At 44.2% G+C, this 16,865-nt stretch overlaps 1 protein-coding gene and 1 long non-coding RNA gene across 2 annotated transcripts in view; one reads left to right on the top strand and one right to left on the bottom strand.

The window, feature by feature from the left end:
• Window positions 1-779: 779 nt before the first annotated feature.
• Window positions 780-16,865, top strand: part of LOC117702528 (desmoplakin-like) — a 36,910-nt gene continuing 20,824 nt past the window's right edge. The window contains exon 1 of the mRNA XM_034493624.2: window positions 780-1,412. Coding sequence (XP_034349515.2) covers window positions 1,210-1,412 — 203 coding nt within the window. The 5' untranslated portion in view covers window positions 780-1,209. The remainder of the gene's footprint in view (window positions 1,413-16,865) is intronic.
• Window positions 13,540-16,414, bottom strand: LOC143433936 (uncharacterized). Its single transcript, XR_013070435.1, has 2 exons — window positions 14,860-16,414; window positions 13,540-14,098 (listed from the first exon to the last, which is right to left on the bottom strand). It is a non-coding gene; the product is annotated as an uncharacterized LOC143433936 (long non-coding RNA).

The following is a 16,865-nucleotide window of genomic DNA, read 5'->3' as shown; positions in this document are numbered from 1 at the left end:
CAGTTTTTAATGGCTGGTGTACAGGGGTCTGGTTCTAAAGCCGGTTTATGGAGACTAGGTGTAAATAGCACTCAAACGCTAACTGGGAGTGGCTTTGGAACAAATCGGTGGAATGTTCTGGCTGGATCTTACTCATCTGGAACGGTATCTGTCCAGGGTTCTTGGGCACAGAAAGGGGCTCAAGAGTCTACATGGGACAAACGTGCTCATGATTCTTTTTAGAGAAATGCGAAGCCGCCTCTTGTTTCTGTTTCAGGCAAAGTCCTGCTACGAAGCCCAGACTAGCCTTGAGCTAAGTCCTGCTTTCGGAATGCCAGGATTACAGGACTACACCAGGTTGAAAAGTTGGGTCCTATGTTTTAAATCTTCACAGCTTCTTGTTGAAACGGGAGGCAAAAGGAAAATAAATAGTAATTTATATTGTTGTGTCATCCGGTGGAAAACAGCGGAAATGTCTTTATCCTCATGACAAATTATTTCTGGAAAAGCCTTTTTCGGGATTCCCTGTAAATTAGTTTTTTACACAACAGAAATCGAACTCCTGGGGCGATTCAAATAGAAGCTGGCGTGGTTTCCTGGGATAAGCAAAAAGTCAATATTTCACTAGAGTCGTCCTATGGAGTGGCCCTCCCAGTCCACTTTATTTCCGTTCCCTTGGGGCGTTAGGAAATCCTCCAAAGGTGTGCCACTGTGGCCGAATTTGGCTCCTAGAGCCTGAAGCAAGTCTCCCCCCGACCCCCAGGGTCGCGGGCCCCAGAGGGGATCGAGTCACCAAGTCACCGCCCCTCACCTCTGCTCAGGCTTCGGTGGCGCAGGGCGGAGCCGCAGGTCGCGGAGGGCGGCCCCAGGCGTCGGTGACAGGGGGGGAGGGGCGGGGGAGGCGAGGCGGCCGCACCTCGCCCTGGGAAGAAGCTGGCCAGGTGTGGCCTGGGCGCCTGGTGCCAGCGGGGAGGAGACTCGAGCCGCCTCGACCAACACCAACACCCAGGCGCGACCCAGCTCCTCTGAGCCCTCGCTGCCCTCCGAGCCACAGCTCCGCTCCGGCTCCCGCGCCCAGTCAGTCGCCGTCCCCGTCTCCGCCCTGCTGGAGCGCTGCGCCCTCGCCAGTCCTCCGCGTCCCGCGCTCCTCTCCGGGAGCCCCTCGCGTGCTCCGAGGCGACGCCTCGCGTATGCCGCGGCGCTGAGCGGCTCTCTTGAGTGACCGCCGACATGAGCTGCAACGGCGGCTCCCACCCGCGGATCAACACGCTGGGCCGCATGACCCGCGCGGAGTCCGGTCCCGACCTGCGCTACGAGATGACCTACAGCGGTGGCGGCGGCGGGGGTGGCGGGGGCGGCGGCGGCGGTGGCACCAGCAGGATGTACTACTCCCGGCGCTGCACGGTCAACGACCAGAACTCCGACGGCTACTGGTGGGTACCTGCCCGCCGCCACCTAGCTCAGTCCTGGACCTTGGGCCAGGGAGTGGCCCGCCTCCTGGGCCGACCAGGAAACCCGGGTCTAGGCCGAGGAAAGTGCTTTGCCCCGGGTCACGGAAGTGCAGGAACGGGTGTCCCTACGCCCAGTGCTTGCCACTGAGAACAGGGAGCGTGGGTGTGTGCGGGGACCCGGGCAACAGTCCTACCGTGAGCCTGCGCAGGGTCTCACGGTCCTCACCTCGCTTCTATCCTAGAAGCGGCTTCTTTCTGCCTCCACTGCGGAAGGGAGCAATGGACGGCAGGGACGTAGGTCTCTCCTTTGTCGCCCCCCTTTCCTACCCCAGGTTGTCCCCTGAAAGGTGGACCTGGCTGTGATTGCCTTTGTTCTGTTCCAGCCGGCAGGTGGGAGGTCACGCAAGGGGGAGCTGCGGCCACAAAGCCCGGCTTTCAAAACTAATGAAAAGTAAAACTTGTGAAGGGGTGGAGTCCCCTTTGCTGCCCGGTGGCTTTGGAGGGACTCAGGACTTGCAACTCATGGTCACCCCAGGGCGACGGCGGCGGAGGCCCTTAAGTTACTTGGCCACCGGAGGGTATTTGCATGGAAGTTGCGCTCTCCACCTGGCCTGAAAACTCCCCTGTCACTCAAATGTAGGGATGGCTTGGCCAGGACAGGTCTGTTCCGTTCGCCCCCTTTTCCTCAACTCTGGCCACTTGGTCACCGGGATCGCACCTCTTTAAAAAAATCTAGTCTCCTGGATGACTTTTGTACTAAGGGTGGTTCAGGGCACCTTATTAGTCATCTCTTTGATCTGTATAGAGTGGGCTCAAGCTCTGCCTGAGAGGGTGACCCTGGAGAAAGCACTGAAGAGGAACCCACGGCACAAAGGGCTAGGTCCTCTTCCCGGGATCGTCGGGTAAATACAGCTAGGGAGTCACTGGTGGGTGGGAGAAGGTAATGAGCTTCCTTTCACACAGTCCCCACAGCTGCTTTCTGCAAGCCCACGTGAGCCGTGAGACTTTTGCGACCCGCCCCTTCCCAGCCCTACCCTGGTCGCGCCTCTGGAGGCGGCCGCCCCACTACCTTAATACTTCGCAGCGCAGTGGCCGCAGGCGGAGGAGGAGAAACCTAAAGGCTCCTTGGAGTTTTGTTTTGCAAGCAGTTTTAGAGAACGACAGACCTTCCGGTTGCAACCTGATTTCTGTTTAAATTTATTTATTTCTCGGGCGTCAGGATACCTTTTCTCATTATTAGAGATCTTTGTTTTCTTAACAAATCGTGCCCGGGGATTTGAAGAACGATTGTGTCCGGTAACACCAGGTTTAAAAACTTGGTTTTAAAGTAGATTTTAAAATTTGGCGAGCCACCTACATCTCAAATTTAGTTTTCTGACTTAGCCTTCCCGGAATCAGTAGCCCATTCTTTTCAATGTGTGGATTACACAATTAAAGTCTGGGGATCAGAATATGGAAGAATATGAAAGAATATTAGAATTTAGTAGTTCAACACGTTATGAACCAAGTTATTGTTATTATTAATCTTATTATTTAGCCTGCTTCTACTAGCCCAGGTTTCTTATCTTTTGTTATTTTTGCTTTATTGGGACTCAAACCCAAGGCCTCACACACAGTAGACAAGTGTTCTACTCCTGACCTACACCTCCTAGCCCTCTTAAATTGACAACCACCGGTGCCTAGTAATTGGCTAATTCACTTCCTTGGTTTCTTATAATCTTATAGAGAAGTAATATTTTTAATTTAGTCATTGATATTAGAGCTGGGTAAAGATACATGTCTTAGTAGGATTCTTCCCTTAAACATTTGATTTAGATTTAAAAACGATTTTTTCCATCCTTCAATATTTCTTCATGCCCCCATTTCCAAAAATGTCTATTTATAAACCTGTCAAGCTTATATCTTCTGGAAGGCAAAACAGACAGAAGTAGAAAATGACCTCACTTTGAGAAAAGATTCCCCCACCCCACCCCACCCCCAAGGATTGATGTTCATCAGTGGCCTTACAGGGTGTCAGAGGTGGCCAGTGACTCAGAGGTTGTCATTCTCTTGAGACCCAGGTGATAGAGTCCCCTCCCCCCAGCCTGTTGGACCTGTCCTAGCTCTGCTCAGTAGAAAATAGCCCATGAATGCTGAGTTCTGCATTTTCAGTTCATGGAGAGTCAGACCATGTACCTGGACCTGTTTTTCTGGTAACATTTTAGTTTTGTGTGGAGAGAGCTGTTTGCTCATCTCTCATCGCTTAGATTTTGCAGAAGTAGGAGAGAGCCGGGGACCTCTGCTAAGTGAATGGTTAAATAATATTTATGGCTTTTTTTCACTCTCTCTACAAAAATCAGCACAGAAACTACTAGTTGAATTTTAACTTATTTGAATCTGTAGGTTGAATTGATACAAATGAAATAATTTTTGAAATAAGAGTAAGTCTTCTTTATGTAAACCAGTCTTTGTAGAGAACTCAGATCTTACTTTTTGCTGTTGAAATCACTGTGAAGTGTGTCTCCTCTGTGTCTTTTCCACAACTAACTCTTGGCCACTTTCAGAACATTGGAGATCACATGTACACTGCAACGCCCTCTTCCCCAGCACCTCCTGCTCTGTCTGTCTTTATTTTAGACTAGATGAGATCTGTAGACACTTTAACTTTGTGCTCCACTTAAGAAATAGGATTATATGCCTGGTAATATAAAAGGCATGAACCTTGAAAAGAAACTTTAGAGTTTCTTTTTCTTTGCATAAGACATCACATTAATACCCTTTTCAGTTAAGGCAGAATTTCTGCAGTCTTATTCTTGTAGCTAACATAAAATACTAATCACCAAACTATTTTTTGTCACCAAAGTAGCCAGAGCTCACACTCAGCTCTTCCGCCAACCAAAGTGTAGATTTTTGTAGAAGGATTCAAAGTGGTAGGCATTGAGCTTCAGAAATATGTGGCTGTAATGTTAAGGCTTCTTCTTATCCAGATCCCATTATTCCAAATCCGAAACAGGGACTGAGAATATGCTCAAGAGAAGAGCCTGTGCTTAGCAGGCTATATCCTCAGCAGAGCAAAACAAAATAAATTAATAATAATAATAATAATAATAATAATAATAATATCAATAAAAGAAATCAGAATGAGCACTAAAATCACTCTAAACTTCAGAGTGAATAGAGCCCTGAGGACCACTCAGCCTCACCCAGCACTCCCTGCATTCACTTCTAGACTCGACAGACCCGTTGCTACCTGTTAATTTATGTAAAATTCCATGTCCTTTCATTGGCTTAGCAAGCATCTCCTGAGCATCTGCTGTGTACACACATGGAGTTTATGGAAAGTTAACGTGGATGAACAAAAAAAAAAAAATCTGAGAGGAGTGTATACTCTGAGACCACACAAATACAAGGTACAAAAGAGTAGAATTGAAGGTATAGCCTAGTGCTGTAGTGCTTGCCTGGCTATCGGCCTTGGCTTACACACACACACACACACACACACACACACACACACACACACACACGTTGGCGGTGGGTAAATAGCTTCAAAGCTTTCACAAGTAGAGATAGCATCTGTCATGGAGGCATTAGTGAGACTTTTTTTTTTTTTTAAAGTGGTGTTTACTTTGTGTAGTAATTCAGCTGATATACAAGGATGTATAAGAACACGGGAAAATTCAAGAGGTCTGTAGAATGGGCTTCTTGGTGACCATCCATTGAAAAGTGGAAAGCAGTAAGAAAGGGAGGAAGGATCTTGGGAAAGCCTGGTGGAGGGGCTTGGCTAGCGAAGGAATCCATGGCAGGCATTCATGGCCACCAGAGTCTCCTCCATCCAGGGTCACTGAGCCTCAGCAGGGTGGCTCTCTGACAGCTCTGTGGAGGATCGTGCCTTGTGCACTACCTGCTAGAAATCTGGGTGAGATGGCCATTGCTTCACCCCAGGAGGATGAAGGGAAAGTCTGGGCGTGGCAGGTGCAGTGGGATGGGAAAGTAGACACTGCCCAGCTGCACTGACAGCTTCAGCCAACACCTGGTATGCTGCCCAGGTGTGCTGACAGCTTCAGCCTGCACCTGCCTGTGAGATGTTAAGAGAGTTCGAGGACACTCAAAGCTCAGAGCATAGGTAACTCAGGATATGTATTGAAACATCGGCAAAATAAGATTTAGGCAAATTCAATACACAGAAGATAACACTGGTATGGTTATTAAACCTAGGTAAATTGTATACTTAATAAAACATCAGATCCATGGTTAATGATAGTTCCCATCCCCTGCCAGACACTCGTGATAAGTCAGATATTACAAAAAGTCATGTAACCTCAACCTCATTCCTCACAACCAACATCCCAATTTAAAAATGAGAAACTGAGGTTAAAATAGTCAAAAATAAAACACTTTGCTAAGGTCTCACAGCTAACAAGTGGTGGAATTTATTATCCAGGTTATCTCACCGTCTGAGAAAAGCTGTCATTGAGCTCATCTTCTCTATTTGAAAACCTTTTCTCAGCCAGTATAACTCTTCCTTGTAATTCTGTTGCAGCCTCATTCTGCATTCGGTGAGATATGTATTTCCTGATGCATTGCTTTATTTTGTTAATACTCTTAGGAAGAGTTTCATGTGCTTAGAAAACCCCACCCAACATGATTCTGTATTACGTAAACTAATTGTTGATTCTATATTATGCCGTCTGATTGCTATTTAATAGGACAAAATAGCTTTCGACTGTAGTTTATTTTTCTAACCATGCATGGGCTTGGTTTCATTGTAGTTCAGAATTGAAATGCCCTGGGAAGAGATGTGCTGATGTTCTGATGTCTCAGTGCTGACTTCTTAAGGTGGAGCAAAGAGAACTTGGGTGTGACTTTGAGAGTCCAGCTTGACTTGGGTAACCAGTCTTTCTAGATGAGAAACTTCTAGAAGATTTTAGAAGTGTTTCAGTCTGTAGGAGTAGCTGGGAGCTCTGCTCCCTGTTCAGCCTTTCTCCTTCTCCATTCTACTGGGTCCCCAGTGGCCCTGACTCTTAAAAACTGAAATTTTGGTGCTGGGGTTGAAGCCACAGCCCCAAAGATTCCCAAGACCAGGACACTAAGACAATGAGCCATCCTTGGAAGCCACATCCTAAAAAATGCTAGCTCAGACCCACAATTTATATCTCACCAAAGACAGGTCGGGTTGGAGGGGTTCACATACTTTGTAACCATGCACCAGAACTACATGTCATCCAGATGAGGGCCCTTTAGAGAAGAGCAGCAGCAAACAGTTGAAGGTTTTGCTTGGAAACAAGCTTTTTGACAAACAGATAGCACATCCGACTTCATTTGCCATCTGGGGAGAAGAAAAGCGTGTTTTCAGGGATGGCAGGACAATGTGTAGATGATTTTTTTTTTTTTTTTTTTTTTGAGGAACAGTAAAACAAATGTAAATTTTTGCATAGGAAAATATTTCAAAACCGAGTTTCTTTGTTTTGGCATTGAATTTGTTATTTTGGTGACATTTCCACTAAACAATAAAAACAAATAAGGAAGACATCTTTCTCTGAGTTTTCTTATTCCTTCTTTTATACTGCTAAAATAGACCATTCTCACTTAATTGCCTGAAAGAGTGCTTTTGAGTCTTATAGAACTCCTGAAAATACCCCATACTTTAAACCCTGTCTGTTCCTTTCCCCCCTTTTCCTTTAAAATATAAATTTATTTTAATGGCTACACTGCAGCATAAACTAGTATGTATTCCTTGATTCCCTTTATATCTGTGTCTACTTTTTTTGCACACTGTCCATAAAATGGTAGCTTGAGGCAAAGACAGAATACACAAAAAGGAAATTTCAGAACAATTAACTGCAGGAGCAGCCACCACTGACAGAACCCCGGGGTTCACTTCTTCAGCAGTATGTAGACCTAACTGCACCCTGAAGCTTCACCCCACCCCTGCAGGTGGGTGTTCCTACCTGTTGGAGATGCAAGCAGTTAGGCAAACAGCTTGAGTGTCACTCCAGTATGGTTAAAGTCACAGACTGTACAGCTGGGAGTGAGCTCCACTGTGCCAGCCTTGGGGTGTCTGTGAAGGTTGTGGCAGTGTGGCCGGTTTGTCCCTTCATTGGCAGCATCCACCCAACATATGGAATACTGCCTCCATGTTTTTGTTTGCTTGCTTTTCAAGACAGGGTTTCTTTGTGTAGCTCTGGTTGTCCTGGAACTAGCTCTGTAGACCAGACCAGGCCGGTCTCAAACTCACAGAGATCCGCCTGCCTTTGCCTCCCCAGTTCTGGGATTAAGGGTGTGCACCAACACCCAGCCACAGTTCTTCTACTAGAACAAAATTTAAGGTCAGAGGAGACCTGTTCATCTAAATCTATAGGGGAAGAGACCTTTATTCAACCCATTTGGGTGGGATCAGGGACTGGGATGGGTGTACTTGTAGGTTGAGCTCCGAAATCAGGGCGACCAGTTTAATGTCATCAAATGGTCATGTGTTTGCCTTTGTTTCTCTTCCAATTTACTGAGCCAAACAGACAGGCCCTGGGCACCTGCAGTGCACAGAGCTGTATGTTGTTAGGTGCGTGTAGGAGGGGGAAGATGAAGAAGTTGTAGGAGTAGCTATACCTGTGTGTAAATAAGTCCAAGAGAAAGTTGGGGGCAGAGTGAGCAGATAAGCCCTGGGGAAGAGGCATCTTTGGGCCATTAGCAACTCACCTGATGGCTAGGGTGTTTAGTGAGTCAACTTTACATGAGGTAAACTTAGACTTCCTTTTTTTTTTTTTTTTTTTTTTTTGGTTTTACTTATGATTCTTAAAAAAAAAAGAACCTAATAATGTATGATATACAAAAAATACTTTAAAAATTATAAAGAGAGAATTGATAAGGCTTTAAGATTAAAGCAATATGTATTTATAATTTCCAACAGACATTTACTGAGGTTTGTTTTGGGGGAAGGGCTCATTCAATGAGTCTGGATTCAGAGAGAGACATATACCTTCGTTTCTGGCACACATACATGACTCCAAAGAGCACAAAGGAAGAAGAGAGAGCAATGAAAAGAGAGAGAAAGGGAAGATGTAACCCATGTCAAGACACACAGAAAGACATACAGAAAGGCGGCACGAGAGGCTAATGAACAATAAATGTTATTATGCAGGTATTTTGTAAAACAAAGCATTTTTACCTCATAATGTTGCATATCTGTCATCAAAGTCTGTTCTGGCAGCAGATGTTAAAAAATTGTTTAAGATAGCTAATTTTAGGGTATTTTTTTTCTTTCTTAGAAAAGAATGTTATTTGAACACGCCCAGGTAACATGTAGCCAGATGCTGTTCACAAAGACGGTTGTGTGATCTGCTTTTGGATTTAACTCCAGAACATGTTTTCCATTTAGTCACTGATGAAGGGATCCTTTTACAAACGCTTAGAGCCATTCTTGTTTAAACAAGTTTTAGGATGATTTTTTTTTTTTTTTTTAAATGTTTGCGCAGGCAGGTTCTGTGCGGAATGAGTCATTTGTCTGAGTTTGAGGATGAAACAATGTCAGAAGAGTTGATCTTCCAAAGATAACTCTTTAATTTCCCAGGAAAATCTATTCATTTTAGCTTAGAAATCAATAGTCTTTATTTTTTAACCCGAATGAGCTTTTCTCCCCCACCCCAAAGCATCTTTTATGTTCTCTTGTCTGTAGAATCACACACATTTTTAAATGGAACCTTAGATGCTAGATGCTCACTGGTTCACATCTGAGTGTGGTTTATAAACCTCCCACTCTGAGTTAGGAATGAAGCTGAGCAGTCAGAGTGCTTGCCCAGACCAGAGCCCTGGATAAATCCCCATCACCACAGAAACTGGGTGTGGTGCATAGCCTTGTCATCCTACCACTCAGAGGGAGGAGAACTGCAAGATCTAGCCTGGGTTACAGAGTAAGCTTGAGCCCAAGTTGGTGAGTGGAGGGTTTGATTCCTAGGAGAGAGAGAGAGAGAGAGAGAGAGAGAGAGAGAGAGAGAGAGAGGTGTTCCCTGAAGCCACTCCCCAGTGCTCATGAGGGATCTGCACACATGTCATGAAGATGGCTGTCTGACCCAGTGGATCAGAATCCTCTCTGCCTGCACTTCTCCTTGATCCAGTGCAGCTAGTTCTATGTATAAAACCCCCTGTGCAGCTGCGATGCCAGGGTGGCTGCTTCCTTCCCCTGTTGCTAACCTCAGCAGGCCAGAATTTGTTCTTTGAGATGGATAGAGCCGGTGTGCACCCAGTTCTCCCTCTGACCTCGCTCTGTTTCTTTCCAAAGGGCTTCTTGATTGCACCTCAGCTGGAATTGGGATTTTTACAGGTGAAGACAGGATAAGTAGGCGCTGAGGATGAGAGAACAGAGCTCTCTCTGGTACCCATGGTTTCTCCTGCTCTTTCAGTTGCCTTTGGTCAACCATTGTTCAAAAATACCAAGTGGACATTAGGCAGGAGTGGGGGCTCAGGCCTGTGACCCGAGCACTGGGGCCCTAGAGTCAGGATCAGGAATTCAAGGTTACCCTTAGCTACTGAGCCAGTTTGAAGCCAACTTGAGAACATGAGATCTTGTCTCAAAGATAAATAAATAAATAAATAAATAGGCTAAGGGGAGTGGGTCACTCTTGTAATCTTAATACTGAAAAGACTGAGTCAGGAGGATTGCTCTGATAGTTGGAGGCCAGCCTGGTCTACACATTAAGATCCTATCTAAAAAACAAACAAACAAACAAACAAACAAACCCCAAAAAACTCCCAACCAACCAACCAAACAAACAAACAAAAAAAACACCCCCAAACCCAAAAAACAAAACCAAAAAACAAAGCTGGATAAATCTAGAAATAAACATTCTGAAATTTTAAAATGCCCTTTACTGTACTATATTGTTATATTTGTTCCATTTTATTAGTTCTGGTCTGTTATTGTGCCTAATTTATAAATTAAAGCATTACCACACACACACACACACACACACACACACACACACACACAAATAGGGAAAGGCAATAGCTTTTCAGTACTGAGAAAATAGATTTTTAATACTATAGTAAAACAGGATCCACCCCTGGCCTGGTGGCTGTGGTCCAGCACTCAGGAGGCCAAGGCAGGAATACGTGTTTCAAGTCAGCCTGGTGACAGAGTGAGTTCTAGGCTAGCCTCTGCTATAGAGTGTGACGCAGCCCGTAGACTTCAATACACCTCGAGGTTTCTTCATCCCGTGGAGAGTCTTAGCACGCAGCCACTCAGATGGAGGTGAAATAGGAAATCAGACAAGTAGGCATGGCAGAGGCTCTTCCATTATTCAGTTTAGTCATTTTCCCCCCAGTCTTAAAGAAACTTGATTTCTGTGTATCTCTCTTCTTCATCTACTAAAAAGCAAGCAAAACACGGGGTTACGGTATTAAGCATGGGTGGTGAGCACATGCCAGGCCCTTAGTAAAGGCTAAAGAGTCTTTTTAGAATTAATAACACAAAGAGTCTACTTTTTAAAGAATAGTCAGATACGTGTGGGCGGGGAAGAGGAAAAGATGTCTTGTCTTCTGTATAATTCATGAGATCTCTAGTGATAGAACTGTTTTCCAAAACTAGGGGGGCATAACAAAGGGGGAGGGGCAGCCCTCAATGCCTTGACCAAGTGTATGACTGCTCCAGCTTCCCCTCCCCAGAGGCAGCTCTTTTATGAGTGTCCAGTAGCATCCTGTAGTAGTGGGGTTTCAGGGGCTCCAGAGTTAGGTTTTGTTGTTCAAGGAATTTCAACTTGCAAATTGACTTAAAATGTGTATGACACTTTGGATATATTTATTCACAAATGAATTTGAACTTCCCACCTCTGTGGTATAGGTGGTCTCTGTGTGGGGTGTGAGTGTGCGTGAGTGTGTGGTGTGAGTGTGTATATGTGGTGAGTGAGTGTGTGTGGTGTATGTGTGAGAGAGTGTGCATATGTGTGTGAGTGTGTGTATATGTGGTATGTGAGTGTGTGGTGTGAGTGTGGTATGTGAGTGTGTCTGTGTGAGTGTGTAGTATGCATCCATCTGTGTGTGTGAGTAAGTGTGGGATGCCGGGGATTGAACCCATGGCCTTGCCCATGTTAAGCGCATTCTTTACCAGCCAAACTTGCTGTTTTATCCATCTTCATTCTGAAATAGATTTTGATTTACAGGAAAGTTGCCAAGCTGGTGCAACGTTCTTATGTATGCCATACGCTGTAGCCCTTAATTGTCTTTCTTACGGCTCAGTTTTTAGCATGGCACACCTTGTTAGGTCAGTTAAGAAAGTCTGGCTTTTATTGTGTGGAGAGAGAACTCCTTCATTCATGTACTTAGAACTGGCTGGCATTCTGTGTGGACAGCACCCCGAGTCACCTTGCTGAACAGAACTTTCCCAGTGTTTCAGAAGAAAAATCCTCACCTTTCAATGAAGAAAACAAGTTGGCTGTGAAGCCTACTACTTAAGGAAGCCGAGGCAGGAGGATTGCTATGACAGTGAGGCCAGCCTAGGCTAGTGTAAGACCCCAAAAGGGGACTCTCACCCAAGTCCGGACCTGCACGAACCCAAGGACACACGAGAAACCTTCTTGATGCAACTGCAGAGGAGGTTTAATGACGAGGGCCCTCGGGCCGGAATATATCTCACGCAAGAGATAGAGATTCCGACCCAAGCCCAGGAAACTTGGGATATTTATAGGTAGGGGTTGGGGAGAGCGGGAAAGTTTGGCGCGGTTACATATGATTGGATATATCAAACATCCGTTCCCAAGCCTGGTTTCCATCTAGCCCCCATCCCAATTATCCTAATTTACATCTGTATCTTGCTCCTGGGAGAATTCCTTTCAAGTGACTTCCGTTTACTCAGGTATTTTATTGCCTCTATCTTGGGTCTTTTGTGCCTTTGAAATGTTTATTTAAGCCCTTGGAATGCACCCCAGGGGCAGCTAACACTTGAGTGTAAATTGAAACTCTGAACCTAAGAAACCTATGTAAATTGAAACTCTGAACCTAAGAAACCTAATTTTGAGACCTAAAATTTCATTTTTACAATTTATTCTTTCATTTCCTCCTTTTCTCTCATGGTCAAATTCCAATCTTGGAATTATGAATCATCATCTGGGTGTAAAGAGCGATATTGTTGTCTAAGCATCTAATTATATCTTTGTCATTGAATCTTTAACTATCTTTTTCTCACGCCCTGGATGGTCTCTAGTATGTACTTAGGTAAAGTAGCTGTCTCTCTCTCTCTCTCTACATATACATATACACATACATATACATATACACATACACACACTAATGGGCCTGTTGGCTTTTTTTCATCTCGAGGATGTACATATGTAGCTTAAGTCCCACTCTTTAAGGCTGTGTCTGGGACACAGTTTAGATTCAAATGTCTCTTATCTCTGACAATTGGGCAATCTCTATCCCTGTGTCTCCAGGATGGGCATATCTCAGGAGTCAAGGCCTGCTGGTCCTTGGCCTTGTAGAACGGCAGGTGATCTTGAGCCTGAGGAGGTTGTTCAGGTGTCCAGCTGTTCTCTCCAGTTGGCATCAAACGCAGGTGTCGGCACGAGTTATGTTCGACAGCATCAGGAATAGTTTCTTAGTAGCCTGAAAAATCATCTCTCACAGAAGAGGGACATTCTGGGTTTGGAATAGGGACAAGGAAAGGGACACTCTAGCCAGCGCCAGTTCTCAGGGGTAATTTAGTTTTTTAGGGTTCTGTTTATTCTCTCTACCTGTCCTAAGCTCTGGAGACAGTATAAACAGTGGAGCTTCTAATTAGTCTCTAATATTTCTGACAATTTCTGACTTATCTTACAAACAAAGGCAAGGCTATTATCTGATCTAATTATCTCAGATGTTTGAAAACCTCGGGACAACTTTTATTCTAGGCTGTTCCCTTTTAACTCTTTTTCTTATTTACTCTAAGTCTCATAAGCCTTTACTTGTTGGCATATCCTACACTGTCTTATCATTTCCCTGGCCCAAAACCTGAGGTCTATTATATGTTTTTAAATCTCTTGGCTGCTTGGTTGTACTCTTATCTTAAGAGTCTATCTGTGTATTTAACCTGGTAAATCTTTTGTTTTCTGGGGAGTATAGTTCTCCCTTCTTGTGTGCACCATTTTATATTTTTCTCTAGATAGTATCTGGCAGGATGGCTAGCAATCTGAGTTCTTTCTCTTATTCTGTGTTTTAAGTGAGGCTATCTCTTAGGCCCACAACTGGAACAGGCTCTCATATCAAGACACTTGATTTGTCCAGTTATTGCCTCAGGCCACTGAATCTCTTCCCTTTTGGTGTCCTGGGCAATGAGTACTCACAGTTGCTGGCTTCATCAGGGTTTTCTCTCTTGGTATATAGTCCTGCAGACATGGGCTGTGGCAAAAGCACAACTGTTGTCCATGTAGATGTTGGTTTTCTCGTCAGCCCCACAAGTTCCAAGGTTGCTCTCTGTACCGACGAGGCCAGGGGTGGAGAGTCAGCCCAGATGACATTTGTCCACCACAGTAACACAGTAAGTTGGCTTGTCTCTGACCAGCATGGAGAAAACTGCTCCCGTCTGTAAAGCAGGTTATCTCGGCTCCTGGCTGAAGTCAGTCTTCTATCCGTTGAATTCTTGTCAGCTAGTTGCAGCCCAGGAAGTGTTGTATCTGGATGTCCATCCTAGGGGGTATCCCCTCAACCAGACAGGGGATAGGAGCAGCCTAGGATGACCATAAATGAATGGGATACCCAGCCCATCTCTTAGTCCACCATGTTCGGGTAGTCCATGAATACGTTTTGACCCATTGGCCTGGAGGAAGCCCCCGTGTCTATCAAAAGTTGGGTGGCCCCATCTATCTCAATAGCCGTCTTCACACAGAGCTATTATCTTCACCACTTGGGGTGGGTGTTTTTCGAGGCCTGGGATTTTCTGGCCCTGGCTTCTATTTGTTAGGGCCCTCTTGGACCCTGAAGCTGGCTCCTTTACTTGCAATGCACACACTGGTCTTTTTCAAAGAGTTTTATCTCTCTTTGATTGGAGTCCCTTTTTTTTTTCTGCTTTCTGTAAATTCTTTCCTGTCACCTTTCTCTTTCTTCACCTCTCTCTATTCCTCTCTATACCTCTGAACTCACAGCAACTTATCTCTATTCTTCTTCTCTACTCTTTTCTTCTAGACTTACACTAAACCTTCTCTATTCCTCTTCTTTATTCCTTTCTTTTAAATCTTCTCCCACTTGCTATTACCATCAATAATTTTAATATGTAGTATATTTCTTAAATCTTTCAATGACTTATCCTGTAGTCTCTCTAGCCTCTGAAGCCTTGTCTACACTGACAGAATGTCTCTATGAGCTAGTCTAGAAAGACTGTGGGTAACTTATCTGATCTCTGCTTCCTGATCAAACTTAGTGGGGTCTCATGTAACCCTCTCTCTCAAGATCTATCAGCGGGATCTGGCGTGGGCCTTTGGGTGTCCCTTACCTTCTGTCACATGAAGGTCTCAGTCACATCTGCTCCAAATTGACCTGCTGCTGACCACAGCCTGATCAATTGACGGGGTCCCCAATGTCTCTATGTCTGAAGGAACATTTTTTCTCCGGTGTCCCCGCCTGCTCTTTACTTCTGAAGACCAGAACCTGCAAAGGTCTTGTGAAAGCAAGGCTTTTAAAATGAAACTTTTTCTTTTCAAAATATAATTAGAGCATAATTATGTCAATTTTTATCAGTGAAGTATAAGATAGTCTTACTACCCAGTATATTTTTTTTTTTTTTTTTTTTTTTTTTTTTTTTGACTAACTAGCACCTCTGTCATCTATCTTGACTAAAACATTTAGTTCTGAACCTGGCTTTAGGATGAATGTCAGCTGCCGACCATCTATTTAAATCTTTTTTCTTTTTTTCTCAAGGTAAATAGCTATAAGTTTCCAATCCCGTCAGAAATCCAGAATGACTGAGTTAACTATAATTGTGGGAAGCACAAAGGATAGCTTTTAAACTTAGTCAATTTATAGAGACCTCTGAACACCTGGAAGAGAGGCTTTTATCTTATTTATTGTTTTTGATCACCTGTAAAGCAGTAAATAGTCTCTTAGAACTCTGTACAGACTAGTGTATCTGTGAGGCTGCATGACTGTTGTTTATATCACACTAGAGACCATAACCTAATTCATTCTGCAAACAGTACCTTGTCCACAAGTGTAATGTGAGCTCACCTCTGAAGCTCTAAGAAAGAAACCAAATCAGAATGAATAGCCTTATCTGTAGCATTTCACAGCAAGGATTATTAAGGTGTTGAAGGTTCACACCTTAATTAACAATTAAGTTATTAACAATTATAATAATTAATAGTTATTAACAATTTTTAAAAGGCAACTTGAGTTACATTTGACACTTATTTGAATTTAACTTTTAACAAAATAGAAACTTTGGTAGAAGTGATATACAACAAGAACAACAAAGTAAACATTTTATATCTAACATAAGAGCACAAGTCCTCACCACTTCTTCTTGTCTGAATTTTCACCTTTGAACCAAATCTTAATGGAAGTCTCATATAAATAATGAAATTATCTCAGACAGCAATGGCTAGAAAGTCTATCAAAATAGAAGCTTACATATATATATATTCTGACTCAGGACAGCCTGTAACTTTTTAGCTGTAACTAAAGGAAAAAAAAAGTGCTCTTTTATTTATTAAACTAGGAAAACCCACTATCAACTCTCTTATTATAGAAGTCAAAAAAACTGCTGGCCCCCTTCTAAGAGCCGCTTATGAAAACAGTCTGTTCTCTTCAAGGTTCTTTCTGTTAGTGTCCTTCTCCTGGCCACACAGCAGGGCGAATTATCAGTTTTTCTTGTGTAAATTGAGACTGTCTCACAAGTAAGTTTTAAATTAAATTAAGTAAGCAGTTTTAGTAGTTCATCACACTAAATCAGGCACCTGACACACTCTGTCTCTTCCTCCAGAGGAACAGAGCTTTCTCTTGGCCACAAGCTATGGAACAGGACTTGCCTGTCTCATTGCTTCTGCTTTTAAAAACTCAGGATGTTAACACAGTATCAGTCCAGAAGAAAGAAAAGGAACGTCAATTGTCAGTCAGAGTCCAAGAACATGTAAAACAAATAACACAGAACGAAGTTTATCAAGAAAAGACAAGGAAAGACAACACAATAGACTGCCCCTATCACTATATCAGAGGCACAGAATTGTCAACAATCGCAGCGGTGTCTGGAAACCGCATGGCCTGTTGGGAAACGTAGTTCTCAGGCCGGCTGCCATCTTGGATATAATTGTCAAAGCTGCAAGGCCTGTTGGGAAACGTAGTTCTCAGGATGTCGCGCGCACTCACTAAAGCCCTTATCTCTCGCTAGCCGCCCGCCAGGATGTGTTCGCCACCCGCCTCTCGCTTCCCGCTCGTACTTAATTCATCACGGGCGGGAGGCTGGGAACTCATCTCCCGCCTTTTAAACTGCGGTGGGCGGGAGAC

This window comes from Arvicanthis niloticus, unplaced genomic scaffold, assembly GCF_011762505.2.
Source record: "Arvicanthis niloticus isolate mArvNil1 unplaced genomic scaffold, mArvNil1.pat.X pat_scaffold_912_arrow_ctg1, whole genome shotgun sequence".
Classification (NCBI taxonomy): Eukaryota; Metazoa; Chordata; class Mammalia; order Rodentia; family Muridae; genus Arvicanthis; species Arvicanthis niloticus.
The sequence above is the reverse complement of the archived record's forward strand: the minus strand, read 5'-3'. Positions and strand labels throughout refer to the sequence as shown.